The sequence below is a fragment of the Euphorbia lathyris genome, chromosome 2, assembly GCF_963576675.1.
Source record: "Euphorbia lathyris chromosome 2, ddEupLath1.1, whole genome shotgun sequence".
NCBI lineage: Eukaryota > Viridiplantae > Streptophyta > Magnoliopsida > Malpighiales > Euphorbiaceae > Euphorbia > Euphorbia lathyris.
In genome coordinates this window covers 7,380,045-7,396,790 of record NC_088911.1, presented here as the reverse complement: position 1 = coordinate 7,396,790, position 16,746 = coordinate 7,380,045, and the positions used below count along the sequence as shown (strand labels likewise).

The window sequence follows — 16,746 nt, the reverse complement described above, 5'->3', positions numbered from 1 at the left end:
AGGCGAGAGCAATTACCAAGCCTTTACATATAGAACAGAGGTATTGTGATCGGCCTATTAGAGAGGTGTTGGTTAGATGGGTTCCTCCGAATACAGGATGAGTTAAATTTAATAGTGATGGTGCAAGCAAGAGGGATCCGGGCTCGCTTCAGCTAGAGGGATCCTACGTAGGCGATCCACTTTGTCAAATCTAGCTAATAAGCTGAGTGTTATTGGTATGGTAACATAGGACACCCATACACCCATTCTCATGGTCTTTCTAACGATAATTTTATGGACAGTGGTTAGGAGGTGTGGCGGTGAATCTTGGTTTTTGCTTTACAGTATTGACAGAACTATGAGGTTTGTATTGGCCTTAAGTACGCATGGGCTAGGCATTATTGCAAGATAGTATTCGAAATGGACTCTTTGGTAGTAATTCGGCTTGTTGTTCATGAGGTGGTTCAACGTCATCGTTTTTCTTGGCTTATTATAGCGTGTCGTGAGTTATATGATGAAGATTGGGAGGTGCGACTCGTTCATATCCTACAGAAAGGGAACATGGCAGCTGCTGATTGGATCACGAGTGTGATGCGCTTCCTGCAGATTTTTGTAGGTCTAGGCTTCCCATAATAACCTGTTATTAAGGGTCGATCTGTTTTTAGTGTTTCCTTGGGATTAGCCCCTCCTTTATAACCAATATTATGGTTTTTAAAATTAGACCGGTCTTCATCTAAAAAAAAATTTAGACCGGTATTGAAAAAGATAAAGAATCAAAATATTGATGTTTTATAAAAAATTAATATTTTTAACATAGTAAATATTAACATGTTAATAAAAATTGTACTAATATTTAAAGATATTAAATTAATAAATTTCATAATAAAAAATTAAAAATATAATAAAAATTGAATATATAAACTGAAATTTATACTGTTTAACTAAATAGTTATTATTATGGTAAATTACAAAACTAGCGTTTTGGAGAGACACATTTACATAATAAGATATGTTCCTATATATGGTATCTAAATAGATTTTTCCACCACATATTTTTTAAAAATATTCTTAGTATATATATATATATAATGAACACTTAGGAGAATCAATTCCATCTCATAAATGTTTTAAAAACCGGACCGATCATCGAACCAGATTGATAAAGGAATTAGAGGTCAATGGATTCAATCGATTAACTCGGATTGATTGAACCAAGCAATATTAAAAATAAATAATATATATATATATATATATTTTTTTTTTTTGAATCAAATATATATATATATATATATATATAAATATAAATTAATAAATATACTTAACAATATTATGATAAAATATTCTAATATTTTATTATATTTATAGCAATTATGCCATTATTAAAACCAATAGCAAAACCGAGAAACCATATTTAGTTTATCAAAATAATTGAACTATGACATTAAATGAAATAAGAAAAATAATAAAAAAAATAAATAAACCAATTACATTTACTTCCAAGTTTTCCAACGTGGAATGTTTATAGAATAAAGAAGCACAAAAAGTGAAAGGTAAAGAATAAGATAATGAAGCACAAAGTGAGCTTATAAATAGATAAGTGGATGAGGGAACTACCAAGGAGCTTCAAGCTAGGATTCTTCGTAGTTTCTTTTAGAATTTTTGTTTGATTCTTTTTTATTAAATATTTAATAAAAAAATGAATTAAAATCCAAAAAAAAAATATATATTTTTTTAAAAAATTGAACCCCAGTGAGTCCGGTTCATTGGGTTGCTACCGATTCCTCGATTTCACCTGGTTTGTATGTGGTCATTAATAATGACCCTAAAATGCTATCATCAGACCGAAAGTCTGCCCGATTTCCGGTTTTAAAAACCATGCATTTCATTTTCAAATCACTCTCAAGCATTAACATTTATCTTCACAATTTTTTTTTTGAAGAAAACACAATATGTTAGAAACCGTTACATTCAAAGTTTTTACGCATATAACAAGATACAGATCTAAGGTTTGCTATTCGCAAATCGCAAAATGTGAACCCCTTCAAAAAATGTGATCCCTTTGATATAGGATTTCATATCACATATGCAATACATTACAAAGAAATGCGATAGAATCTTTCATCGCATTTACATAATATGCGAACACTGTAGGGTTAAATACGATTGGATTTCATATCATATTTATATAATATGCAATGCAGTTGAGTAAATGCGATTCACAAATACATACATGCGATCACAAATGACAAAAGCGAAACTCAGTTTCACTCAGTTTCAAACTACATTTTTACAATTTATGACATGAGACAATGTATTTTGCTTTTCTAAGTATAGTATGTTCACAAATATTGTTATTTGTCTAGTATCTTGGAATGACCAATGGAAAAAAGTTGCAAGTATCATAACATAATTGATAGTGAATCGACGTTGTTTCGGATTTCAAAAAAATCAAGTTAGAGAAGTTAAAAGAGAGAATTTATACCTGTGTAGGTGTTGATTAAGCCTTATATGGTTTACGAATGTCCATGCAAATAAAAGACAGTTCAAACAAAATATCTATTATAGATTGTAATGATGTATCTGAAATTGGTTCAATTTTTAGCTATCTATATTAAAAGTAAAATTACACCAATTTAGACATAAAATTATTTTGACGGTAAACATTAAAGTATTTTTTTTTTTTCACCTTATAATATGTTAGACGAAGAAAGTATTAAAGATTCTGAAATGTCACATGATGGCAATCGGGCCGAATTTCATATAGTTATGGGCCTTAGAAAAAGGCGTAAAGAGGGCCAAGCAAACTTCTACTAAAACGACACGTCGTTTAGAATTTTAGTTGTCGTTCGTTCACCAGATGATAAACCCTGAGACGAGAAAAACCCAAACTGTTTGCATCCGTTAGAGAGAGAGAGAGAGAGATGAGTCGAGGATTAGGTGTCTTGCAGTTAGGGCGGATTACTTCAACCGAATTTCTACTGAGAGGTACTGAATTTTCCCAAGGTACACGCTACGCTCTCTTTGAAGCTTGAATTTGTAAATTTAATTGAATTCAATTTGGTGTGTTGATAGGCTTCTTCCTAATTGCAGGTTCTTATGCCAAAACAGGAAGAATAAAGTTTCCAAGTGTATGCTTCTCTAGAAATGTACAGACTATTACTTACGAGATTACAAATGCAAGCTACGTACCCACCTCTCAAACTGAGCAACAACAGAACAAAACTATGGTAATTTGCATCTCCTATTACTTATTTATATGTTTAATTTTAATAATTTAGTTGTATTAGCAATAACATAGCTTATGAATTGTGACTTTGGTAATGTGCACATTTACATTTCTTTGTCATAGCTCTGGGTTAAGATGAAATGAGAGATGGTGGAGAGGGGGTGAATGAGCCGTCCATGGACATAAATGATTTTCAACGTTCTCCACAAGAAAAACAGTGCAGGGATCACTAAACCTCTGCTTTTGGGTGGGATTGGGAAAATAGTCAATTAGGTAATTAATTAGGAGGTCTGACTTTGGAAACGTAGTGGAATAAATTATGTTAAAAAGTATGGTTCAGTGGTATTGCTAAGAAATGAACCACAAGTTTCGTGAAATCGTTGGGACATGGTTAAGTGGTGGGAAATTGTTGGCAAAAGTGGTTCACATTTCATTTTGTGCAGCTTTTATGATAGTGAAATTAGATGTACTTTTGGTCTGTCCAACTGTTCAGAGAACTTGATTAGCTGGGAATGAAAGTGAATATACAATGACTTTATTATGGCTGCATTTGAATAACCTGTTATCAAGTAATGGTGATGCATCCTTGAAGAAACCGTTTGTGGGAGGGGGATTTCTGTTACTCTGTTTAGAATGCTTAGAGGCTGCTAATGATTGAAATTTCTGTATTTATTGAAGTTTTCACATTTACAATTTGGCAAACGGGTCCAAGCATCAATTTTTTTATTTTTTTTATTTTTTATCTTTTCTTGTTTACTTCATGGTGTAATTAATATTATCATTTGTGATTCTCATGTTAATAATTTTTGCATGTTTGTACTTCTCCTACTTTCGATAGTAAGTTTTGTTGTGTACATGGATTCGTCTAGGATAAAGCACCAAAAAAACTTGAAAATGTTGGTGCATTTCAAAAGCTTCCCATGGTGATGCAATCAGTTGATATACTTTATTCAGCAATGAGGAAGGCAAAAAGGGTCTCAGCCACTAAAGGTGATTGCCTGATCTCAGTCATAATCCATGCTGATAGTATCGATTACTTTGGCTTGTCTGACCAAATTTTTATGATGCTTGTTCATCCCATTTCAAGGCATTGCTAATATTGCCAAGCGAGAGAGAAATAGAGGTGCAAAGCAACTTGATGCACTGATGAAAGTAAGTCCTTGTTTTCTTGTTATCTGTTTTTCAAGTAGCAATTATTATCTTATTTTCAAGGAGCAAATGGCTGAAATCTTGGGCTATTGCTTCGTTTTTCAGGAATTGGCAATTCCATTAAGAGAATATTTGGAGAAGTTCCCCAAGAGAAAAGGCCTGCATCCTTATGAACAGTCACTTATTGAGTTGACGCTTGGAGATGGAAATTATGAACAGGTATCTTGTGAGGAATTTACAATGCTTATGAATCGTTGAAAGTGGATCCTTTGAATCTCCAGCAATTGCTATTTGCTTAAAAGGGCGTAGGGTCTTTTAACTTTTAAAAATGTAAATACCAGAACGATAATAGTTTAGAATTTTTATATTTATTTCACTTCAGATAGTATTGGAACTGGGTTTTGTTTTGTCTCTTAAAACTGATGCGAACCCACGAGGAACAATGCCTCGAAAACCCGACAACTAGATTTGATCCTTAGGAAAGCTAACGAATCAGGGTTGGACAGAATTAAGGATTTAATCCCGAACTGTTCAAAGTAGTGCCCGAAAGAACACAAGAGAAACCACTCACAAACTCTTAAGAGTAATATTTTTATTGAAATCAAACTTGTGTCTTACATATGAAAAAGCTCACCCTTAAATAGGTAAAGCAAATACAAACAATGACTTGAATTGCCGTTACATATCTTTGATAACAACAATAATACAAGGGCATTTAAGTACTTTATTTAGTCAACCATTAAGACAAAGAAAATCAATACACATAATTTGACAATAATGCAAATGAAAAAACAAGACTCAATTCTCATGGAATTGATTAGGTTCACATGGTTTTTTTGGAAGTTGTAATTTTGACCATTGAAAAAAAATTAAATCAATTCATATTGAATTGATTTTATTTTCCCCATAAATCCAAATGGTTAAAATTCATATGGTGATTTTTGACTCAATTTCACCGCTTGTTTTGTTTAGTCCATGTTCGGTTTCTTTGATGTGTCCGCTTTCCGAATAACCCGAGAGGTATGAAAAAGTTATAGCTTCTTGAATTCCACCTATGTTAATTTGGTCCGACATATCTAACATTTGCACCACATATGTTTGGAGCTCCTCTTCAAACTGCTTAGCACGTGCTCGAGTAACAGGTCCATCTGGTAGACATATTCACTCCATATGAGAATCCGGATTTTCAACCCGGGTTATATCAAAAACCCTGCTTGACAGACTGATTTCATTGGATAAAAGTTGATGATGTCTTGTTCTAGTGAAAAGTAATGCCTTATGTTATGGTCCCTATGCATTACTATTGGAAGTTGTATTTTTGCGGAAAAAGCTGTTTATTTTCTTGCTTAGTTCTATATCTGTTTTTTCCCAATTGAGGATTCAACTAAAGTTTACAGGTGTTGAGAAAAGTAGATGCTCTTAGGAAGAAGGTGGTGTCTGTTGGAAAGGAACATGCTTCTGTGTGTGCTAAGGTTAGTGTTCTTGAATAATGCTAATTTATTGTTTATACTTTTTTTGGAACACATTTCTTTTGCTTAGTTGCTTAGAAGTTGTTGGGATAATATTTACTTGGTGCTACTTGTCAAGAACCAATTGAACTAAAAGTTTAAACTGATAGTTAAGATCCAATAGTTAGCATGTATTGAAATTTAATCAACAAATGAGGTTGCTAGGATTCAAACCCTCGGCCACTTGGTCTAAGAGGCTCTGATACCATGTCAAGAAAGAAACCAATTGAACTAAAAGTTTAAGCCAATAGTTAAGGCAAGAATAGTTTTTTATTATTATCTCTGTCACTACCTTTTGCTTGGTTTAAGCTTTTGGAAATTTTATGGTACAAGTTGTTTCATTAAAGTGGTCAATAGCTTAAGTTTCTTGCATATCTTGTTAGTTTCTCAAACGTCATATCTTGTGGGCTCTTTCATGTTATATTGTCTTCTTAAATGCTAGTAGGCAAGACTTCCAGAATGGACTACCAAAGTAATAGCTTCATATTATGGAACCATAGAACTAAAATATGCACCTTTACCAAGGAAATTGGTACTACATACTTGCACTTCATATCTGTGTTATTGTGAACTGTAGAAGGTATACCTCCTTTATGTTTACAAAAGCTTTACAGACATGCATGGCTTTATCTACCTGTTTATGTAGTGTCAATTGGTGTTCATGTAGTATTATTGTTGTTATTTACTGTATGTAAAAGGCTAATGAATTATTATCTTTTACATATTCCACATTATAGAACATATGCAAGTTTTAACCAATTGGTAATACAATTCTTGGCAGTCTTCGACAAAACGAGAGGCTGGGGAACGGTTGAATGAGGTCAGTTATTATTATTTTTTTGGTTAAAGTACAAAAATAAACTGTGTGGTTTGACCAATTTGCAACCAACAGTTCCGTGCTTTAAAAGTTGACAAATGGGTAAATGGAGTATTACTCTGTTAGAAAAAGCAGTAAAAAAGTGTAAAGAACGTTAGAAATGATGATTACACAGAGATAAGCTTTCGTTAATTTTAGAGAGAGAGGTGAGAGGAGAGAGAAGGTGATGTGTCATTGAAAGAGAGGGTGAGGTGGAGGGGAGAGAAAATAAAAATTAAATGACAAAATCTAAAATAAATGAAAAAGACAAAATTACCCCTTTGACCAGTTGACTGAAACTGCCACATCATCATTTTGTAACACTGTTACTCTTTTTGACTGTTTTTGCTATCGGAGTAAAGTTAACCTCAAGATATCTGTGTTTGCAGATCGGCCAAAACACATGGTTTATTTTTATACTTTCCCTATTTTTTTTGCATTCACTTGCTAATACCTGGGTCAACTAAATCCTTTAATATCTGCAGGGTGTAGGAAATCTTGAAGAAATTTTTAAATGTGATGGAAAGGCAGTAGATGAATTAGTAAACGTTGCCAAGGTATTTTTCCTTCATCACAAATCTGTATTCTTGCTACAAGCTTTTCTTTATAATTCTCTTCTCCTTTTTTATTATTATTTTGTGGTCATACACCTATGCATGTGTCTGCCTGCAATGGGGTACTATAACATTCTTGATTTTCTTTTTTCTGGTTACATTAGTTGATAAGCTTAATTGATGGTTATTATATAATTCCTGCTACGTTATTCCATCTATTTGTCCGTTTTGGCAATGATTCATAAGTTATTATATTCAACCTGTGATATATAACTGGTCCACTTTGATCCTTGATTTGGTTTACAGACTTTGCGTGCTATGCCAGTAGTTGATTTGGAAATGCCAACTCTCTGTCTTGTTGGAGCTCCCAATGTGGGGAAGTCATCCTTGGTTCGTATACTTTCAACAGGGAAGCCAGAGGTTTGTACAAATTTGTACTGATTTTACTTTGTTCTTTGTGGTTTTAGTTATAAATGCCGAATTGAATATTGAACATCATGATAGGATATAGATAAGCCCAGACGATTGAGGCTCTATCATAAATCAATAGTTTATTGACCGTTTTGGGCTCAATTAACATGTTTAAGCATCTCTATTATTTTTTCTTGGGTAAATAATTTATTAATCCTTAAGTATTACACTAGTCAATCCTCGTTTTTGCAAAAAATATTTTATAGTCTCTAAGTTGTCTCCATCAACTCCTAGTCATTAGTCCCTCCATTCGAAATACATCCATCAACTCTTTCGTCACTCCATATGAAAATCATCCAAAAATTTTGTTTGTCAAATCATTTCTATGGTCATATGCTAGCTTTTGACCGTAAACAAGATTTGACTAACAGAATTTCAGATGTATTTTGAATGGATGGACTAATGACTAAAGACTTGACGGAGACAAAACTTAGGTGCTAAATAAATAAGACATGGATTGATTAGTGTAATACGCAAAAACTCATTACTAATAAATTATTTACCTTTTTTTCTACTCATTGTTTATTCTCTAGTGTGATATTTCATTCTGCCTTTTCCTTCCAATGTTTGAATTCAGGTTTGCAACTACCCTTTCACCACTAGAGGAATTCTAATGGGCCATATTGCCTTTAACTTCCAACATTTTCAGGTTATTCTCAGTTCCTTTTTTCTTTGTGCAATTTTTGTTAAATGGCCATCTTTGGCAATCATTTTTGTTTATTTATTTATTTTAAATATGTTCTGAAACACGCAGGTTACAGACACCCCTGGGCTACTGAAAAGATGTGATGGTAATGCACCATGCATTTTCTTATTTGCTTACCATTATTTGCATGGTTGATGTGAAAATTTGACTACTTTTCAAGTGACAAATAAATAAATAAATAAATGTGCTCCTTTCTTTTCTAGTCTGTCTTCCATATACATTTGCTTGAGGAATGAAATTAGGAAAAAAGAGGGGTTAGGTTGTAAGCCCAGTAATGAAGGTGTTTATCCAAAGCATTACGACTGATCTATGTTGCACGGAAATGGAAATTGAAACGGGAACATACACCAGGAAACGTTATTTCTAAAAGAAATATAGCTAGGAAACGGAAATAGAAACTGAAACGGAAACGGACACGAGACACATGGAAACGCTACTGAAGAAGAGTTTCCGTGCAACATAGCGAGTGATGATAACTTATTATACGTTGGATTACTTTTCTGTTTTCAATATTGTGTCTGCTTAACTTGTATATTTTTGTCAACCTGCAGAAGACAGGAACAATTTAGAGAAATTAACTCTTGCTGTACTCACTCATTTGCCAACTGCAATACTTTATGTTCATGATCTCACTGGAGAATGTGGGACCTCACCTTCTGATCAGGTATCAAATGATATAAATTATTCCAACTTTCGAACTTCTTACAGAATATTCTAATTATGATACTAGGAGGATGTGTGCATTGCTTGACATGTCGTATGGGTGAAAATATTTAGCCTTCCAATGATATATATATATATAGCCTTCCAATGTGATTGCTTGTTTTTGCTAGGCATCATGTGTATTACTATTACTCTAATTAGTGATATTTGATCATTTGTTGAAAATTTGATTTATCTCTAATTTGAATTTCTCGCTGATTACTTTTATTTGCAGTTTGTGATATATAAAGAAATTAAAGAAAGGTTCAGCGATCATCTTTGGCTTGATGTGGTCTCGAAATGTGATTTATTACGAGAGTCTCCTATTAACTCCATGATAGAAGATAATGGCGATCATTTTGAAATGATGAGTTACTGTAATATGGGACCTAGAGGGGCGATGCGTGTATCAGTGAAGAGTGGAGAAGGGCTTAATGAGGTAATGCCTTCCATTTTAACCTCATAAACTGGCATTTTTAACTGTCTAGATTGTGGTTTTTGTTAAGTGTTTACAATGTAAGGCACACTATGCGTCAGAGATTAAAGATAGATAGATATAGATGCTTTGTTTTAGAAAATTTATTGGACAATAATTGGTCTGCGTGATGGGAGGGATTTAAAATTCATTATGAATTTGGCATATTATGATTGAATTTTTTGAACTATCTTGGTCAACTGTAGACAGTTTAGGATTTGGAATCAATGCATGTCACAGATGAATCATGGATGGCCACCGGGTGCGTTCTTCTAGAAAAATAGATTAGACAACAACTGTCCTGGTGATGCCTAGGGATTTGAAATCAATTATGAATTTGGCAGAAATGTTACAGTCAACTGTAACTAGAGCTGTGAATGAGCCGAGCCAAGACATTAATGGGCGGCTCAGCGTTCGGCTCGATTATATGTTTATGAACACGCGCGTGAGCAAGTTTGGTTCGATTATTTTCTTTAGAATAGCATTTCTATAAAGGGGAAAATGTAGAACAACCTAGTATTGTTTAAACTTTAGTTCTGTAGATTCCAAAACTATGTAGTTTTGTGTTAAAGAAAATTCAAATGGACATAATTTTTTGAAATGAAAGGAATGGCAGTGGATAGGACGGAGTGGAGGGAGCGAATCTGTGTCGCTGACACGACTTGATTTTCACGGTTTTATATGATGGTTCATGTTAGCCGACCCCGAATCATTTCGGGACTAAGGCTTTGTTGTTGTTGTTGTTGTTGAAAGGAATGGCAGTTCGCGAGCAAAGTTTATGAACAGAATTAACCAGCGGCTTGCGAGCAACTTACAAGTAGCTCATGAATATGATGTTGAGTTCGAGTTCGTCAATTTTCTAACGAGCATGAGTAGGCCAAAGCTCGACTCAGGCAGATCGATTACAACCCTAACTGTAACTTTATTTTTGTTTTGGGGGGTGGATGCTGTTGATGAGAGTCTGGACTTGCCAGATCCGATATTTGTTGTGGTATGTTTAAAGACAGCCTAGTAGATTGTGCATGTTGTATTTGTGGCGTTCCTACTATTTCGAGTTGAAATTTTCATTATTATATGCTCATAGTGATCGAAGTCATACTGATAGACACTATCTCTGCAGCTAAAAGTCGAAGTTCACGACCTATTGGTTGCTCAGATGGAGAAAATCAAAGAACAGGGAATCTCCTACGAAGATATGTCCGTAACTTAAAAGATTTCCGGAATTCGTTGTTATTTGCTGGCTTCAGTAATGCTTATGCTAGATGCTGAGGATAATGGATTCTGCATTGCATACGGAGTTCACCAAAATCAGTAAGTCTCGTCCTACTTTCATTGGAGAGACAACCCGTCTAACACGATCTATTTGGCACGGTTATCATTTTTGTTGCATTTATATCATATACAATCATGTGTAATATATAGATCACATAACACGATTATGACATCGACATGACAATCCATTGTGATGCCTCTAACCTTCATTGCTCTATTGACCCAGCCAAAAGGTGTCTATGGAAGACAATGAATATGGAACCGACGCATTGCGAGTTTTCAACCATAAGTTCAAAGATCTAGGAGACGGCTTCCAAGATTCATGATGAAAGGAAACTTCATTGCTTCGGTTCCAGTAGTACATGCTCGCTCCTGTCATCGCAGGTTAAGGTAATCTATCAAATGCGAATCATATAGAAATTTTCTTTTATGTAAATATGAGAAATGGCCCAAAATGATGTATCTGAGTATTGATTGAAAGTGAATAATGGGCATCCAGTTGGTGAATTTTTGGATCTACACCAGTGAACTTAGAAGGTAATATTTGTATATTTATTTGAAGCTCAGGTATATCGTTTTGGACCCGAAATGGGGTCGGAGAGTCGGTAACTTAGATTGCCTACGAGACTTTGTGGCTAGAAATGGGATCTTTGTCTATGCTTTTTCGATGTTGGTACAGTAAGTATCTATATATGATATTTTATGTATTCTCCCATTGCGAATATATGCACTAAAATGTTGCAGGATTCTACCGTTCTCCGACTTGGAGTTAGTTCTCCGACTATCAGAAATGAAACATAAATGTCATAAATCTTAGTTCTTCATGAGAAACTTGCTGGTTAACTTTAGTTTCACTTATGATCTTTTTTGTTCGGAAACCAAAGAACAAATTCGACAGAGATGCCATGTGGATAACATGTCATCAAAAATTTTGCCACGTGCTGAAATTTTGATGGAAAAAATTATGTTACTTCTTGCGTGATAATATTTTGATGCCAATAATCCGTGTTACCATAGTTGTCAAATCGAGATTTCGATTTGTGAATCGAAATCCTCATTTTATGAATCTGTGATATGTGAATCGAATCGAATCATAAGATTCAGTTCAAATTCATAATATTATAAAAAGATAAAATATTTACTAAGTTGAACTTAAAATATTATCAAATTCGTTAAGTTTAGAATTTATTGGAGCGGAGAGTTTCAGTTTTCAAGTTTTGTAGATTCTTTCATATGATTATAAATCATGAATAACTTTTTTTTTTGGAGAAAGATATAAATATAAACCTTGTTTGATCAATTTGCAAAAACAGTTTTCATGGTTTAAAAGTTTACAAATAAAGGTCATAACTTTTGAATTTTGCAATTAAAGAATACGCGAATCAATTTTTCGATTAAACAATAAGTGTGGTTTTCCATCAAAAAAAAAAACAATAAGTGTGGTTTCGTAAATTTGCAAAGTTAGACATTGAATTTTAGATAATTTGCAAAGTAAGTCTTTTTAATTACTCTAAATCATTTTTCTTATATTAAATATTTCATTAATAGTTAATTATATTTTCATTTTGTTTTTTTATTATATTATTATATATTTATTTAAATAGAATAATATTTAATATAATATTTTAATAGAATATATTCCACGACAATAATTTTTGACTAATGACTGCAAAAAGCATGGGTAAATTTCATCAATGGTGTATAACCTTTACCCTAAATCATACTTTGGTGTACAACTTTCAATTTGTCTTACTAATATATTATATATACGAACTTAGGGGTGACCTCCCACTATGATGTATAGCAGGTAAAAATGACCGGTCAACGTGCTACCTCAGCCCACCACATATATAATGACTAAAATACCCTTATTCCTAAAAAAATAAAAAAATAAAAACTAATCTCTCATTCTCCTTCGTTCAACTCTATATTTCCTATGACTCCTTTCTCTTTCTCTAACTCCTTTCTCTCTTTAAATTTTCTCTTTCTCTAACTCTTTCTCTCTCTAGTTCGGACCATTACTCATAAATTTTCTTCAACTTACCAATTATTTTGTTCCATCCTTTCACTTGCCAATAATATTAACTTAAATCAAAACTCAGATGGCTTGAATTTGCAGAAATCATCTTCAAGCCTTACACCTCCAAATATTGAACAGTACCATTAATGAAACCTTTGCAATATATCCAGACTCAATAATAATTAATTTGCTTGCTATATCTACCCAATTATAACAAATGATCAAAATCTCCATATCGACATACAAATTCAATTAATAAATTCAACCCAATTATAACTAAGCCATACATGCAAACATGGTTGTGGTGGGGCGGAGGAAACAGGTCGGAGGTGGTCCGGCGGAGGAAACAGGTCGGAGGTGGTGGCGGTCGGCAAAAGGAATGTGGTGGCCGGGAGAGGAAAAACCAGATCTGAATGATAAATGCAATACTGTGTATTCCTAATTAAAAATTAAGTTTATTTATTAATAATGAAGTTACAGATGTCTTATTTTGATTGGTCATGGCACGTTGACCAGACGTTGACCGGTCACTTTTACCTGCTATACATCACAGTGGGAGGTCACCCCTACATATTAGTGTGATAAATTGAAGGTTGTACACCAAAGTGTGATTTAGGGTAATAGTTGTACACTATTGATGAAATTTACCCCAAAAAGCATAGATTCTGTTTGTAAACTTTTAAACCACTTGAATTGTCTTTTGCAAATCGAGATTTATTTTTATATTTTTACTTTAACTATTTTGGTTTTAAAATTTTGATGTACCACCCATCATGCTAGAAAGAAGAAAGTTTGATGCACGTGCACCGATGGAATTGTAATATCTGTTGAATCAATGTAATAGAACGACTCAGACGATTAACTACCGAGTCGTTCGATTCACACCCGATTCCTGATCTAGCCTGTAGAGTCGGCTTGAAATGGAGCTGATTTGAATAGTGAATCATACGATTCTGATAACAGTGCATATGGCATCTTCGGTGAATGTGTTTGTTGGTTTTCAGGCAAAAGGACTACAGAATGAAACTAAAATTAAACTACAAATGGTTTTTCTAATTAAAGAATTGAAGATTTATCATATTTGTGTTTCATTTTTGATATGTCATGGAATAATATCCATAGCTGACTGAGCTATCATGGTATGCAATAATAGAGCAGATTTAGTATAGAATTTAATTCTGATTCGTGGAATGAAGCAAATGGATTTTCGCAATTGGCTGTAACAACACAATTAACCTCTTTATACGTGGCATGTTTTTAGTAGGAGCGCACGTGATCGGTTAATCAATCTATTAAAACTAATTTGGTTGGTTAATCGTTTGATCGATTTTTTAAAAACACTAACCATACACTAGTCTATTAAATTCGATTAACCATTAATTGGTTAATCAATTATTTCGGTTTCTAACTATTAGTAAATAAAAATAAAAATGATAAAAAGATTATAATCTTTATTGTGAGTGAGACGACGAGTTAATGACAAGTTGGAGAGATTAACGGCGGAGAGGGAGACGTGTATGTATTATGTCATGTGGAGTATGAACTGGAGAATGAAGGAGATGAAGAAGGGAAGGTTATAAACCGGCAAGGATGAACTAATCCGTGGATGGATTATATTTGATATGCATGTTATATTTTAATTGGTTATATTTAGATAACTATTTAGTTAGATAAGTGTAACTAAATAGGTAATTAATTACTAATTAGTATAGTTAGATAATATATAATTATAAATATAAATATAAATAAATGTATTTTTATATTTTTTAATATTTAATTGACATTCGGCCGGTTTCGGTTAACCACGGTTTCTGGAATACTAAAATCGTAACTGTAACCATTAACCACTATTTTTAAAATTAAAAACGGTATATTAGTCTATCGGTTTCGGTTAATTTTTGAGGTTTGATTTTTGATTTTCCGTTTTTTGAATTTTTTGTGCACCTCTATCCATTAGTAGGTTGTGTTTATGTTGCGTCAGGTTAACCTTCAACGAGGCCATTCTAATTTAATCCAATCCAAAAAAATTGTGATTAACTTAATCGGGATGGTGTGGTTTCGTGTTTTCTATTATGTTAATATCTTCATTAAGGGTGACATTTAAAATATAGAAAAATATAATTATAATTTTAAAGGCATAATATCCATTTGGCTCTCTAAACTAAGATTTCAAAATATAATTATAATTTTAAAGGCATAATATCCATTTGGCTCTCTAAACTAAGATTTCAAAGTCAACTAAAACCTTAAACTATCAAAATCATCAATCAGGTCTCTGAACTAACTAACCAAAAATCATTAATTGAGTCTCTATTTTAAACAAAAATCATCAATCGAGGTCTCATTGAAAATCATTCGGTTGAACAGTTTCAGACCTTCTTCCCTAAACTCATTTTGAACCAACACAGAGATTATTACAATCCATATCAAATAGTCATAGTTTCTGATTTTAGGATAGGATGATGATTCAATTGATGGATTTTACTAGTTTGGGGACCTAATTGATAATTTTGATAGTTTAAGGTTTTAATTGACTTTGAAGTTTTTAGTTTGGGACCAAAATGGGTGTAATGCCAATTTTAATATTATGATAGGTTAAATTTGACTGACTTAGGGTTTTGACCTAAAATTAGTTTTTTTTTATCAACAAAAAAGGCTTGTATTAATAGGAACCGAAATTACCATCATTCATAATATAAGGCAAAACACAAACAGGAAAATCTTCAATAAGAATTTCCAAATGATTAAGAGAACGAACCTAAGCCGTTAATTTATGTGCAACCATATTCGCTTGTCGCCTTTCACCGGTTTATGTTGAATGTTCATAGGTGAGGATCATGTCACTATCAAATTTAGTGTCAATGTACATGTGATTTTTTTTTAAATAAAAATTGTTAATATTTTATTAACTAAGAAAATTACATATAGGTTAAATATTAAAGAATAAAACTTCACATACATATAGATTAAACCTAATACATGATTTACTGAGGCATGAAAAAGGCTATAAAAAAGCCAAAAAAAAGTCATTAAAGGTACGACTAACATAAATAATAATTGAAATATATATTTATTGTACCTCTAAATTCACTGTAAAGCAACTATAGTCAAATTTTCATCATCTGAACCATTTCGAACCTTTGGATCTAAGTTCTTTCTTTTGCAAACACGTAGATCCAGTCATCTATGAATAAGATCTGCCATTTTCGCTCTAGCTAAATCAGAAAAGATTACAAAAATAAAAATTATAAACAATAAATAAAGTTCAGACGGATTAAAAGATCCAACAAAATATATGAGATTCAACTAAAATAGATAAACAAAGAAAAGAAAATACTAGAAAAACAAAAACGGTGGGGTGGGGTGGGGGGGATGAAGAAGAAAGACAAGCTTCTTTCTTCATCCTCAACTAGATAATAGCAACCTAAAAGAAACTCAAGAGAAGGAGAAGATTTGGGAGAAGGGGGTGGCAGAAGTCTGCGTGACTCACATCCGCAATGTACATATAAACTTAGTTTTTTTTATTAATAGTGATATAAATTTAGGGCAAATTCTAAATAAATAAAATTCTCGTGGTTATCTATTTATCGGTTGAAGAAGCACTCGGTTTTTCATGTTAAATGGAGAACCTCGTATACATATTTTTTTCATGTGTAACATAGAACTACATAAATTATAAAAGGCTCTACTATTTTATTTATTAAGTGGGTCACAACACACGTGTCCAAAGGTGAATTTGGATTCTCTAAGTTACATGAAAGACCGGATGCTTAATATAAGAACTTCAATTAAACAAACATCGTTTATTACGAGTTCTTTTTGTCCATT

At 32.9% G+C, this 16,746-nt stretch overlaps 1 protein-coding gene across 5 annotated transcripts; it reads left to right on the top strand.

The window, feature by feature from the left end:
- Positions 1-2,861: 2,861 nt before the first annotated feature.
- On the top strand, positions 2,862-11,613 carry LOC136220968 (nucleolar GTP-binding protein 1). 5 transcript variants are annotated; one of them, XM_066008837.1, is made up of 16 exons: positions 2,862-2,982; positions 3,070-3,206; positions 4,075-4,195; positions 4,293-4,357; positions 4,460-4,573; positions 5,752-5,826; positions 6,644-6,682; positions 7,204-7,275; positions 7,579-7,692; positions 8,321-8,392; positions 8,498-8,534; positions 9,001-9,113; positions 9,387-9,590; positions 10,747-10,937; positions 11,125-11,288; positions 11,466-11,613. In XM_066008837.1, exons 1-14 carry the CDS (start codon positions 2,901-2,903, stop codon positions 10,834-10,836), a joined length of 1,335 nt encoding a protein of 444 aa, XP_065864909.1. In that variant the 5' UTR covers positions 2,862-2,900; the 3' UTR covers positions 10,837-10,937; positions 11,125-11,288; positions 11,466-11,613. The 5 variants fall into 5 exon arrangements, with proteins under 5 accessions (XP_065864909.1, XP_065864908.1, XP_065864913.1 ...); XM_066008836.1 differs by having other exon boundaries at positions 11,125-11,613; XM_066008841.1 differs by lacking the exons at positions 11,125-11,288; positions 11,466-11,613 and adding an exon at positions 10,389-10,617 and having other exon boundaries at positions 10,747-10,931.
- Positions 11,614-16,746: the final 5,133 nt, after the last annotated feature.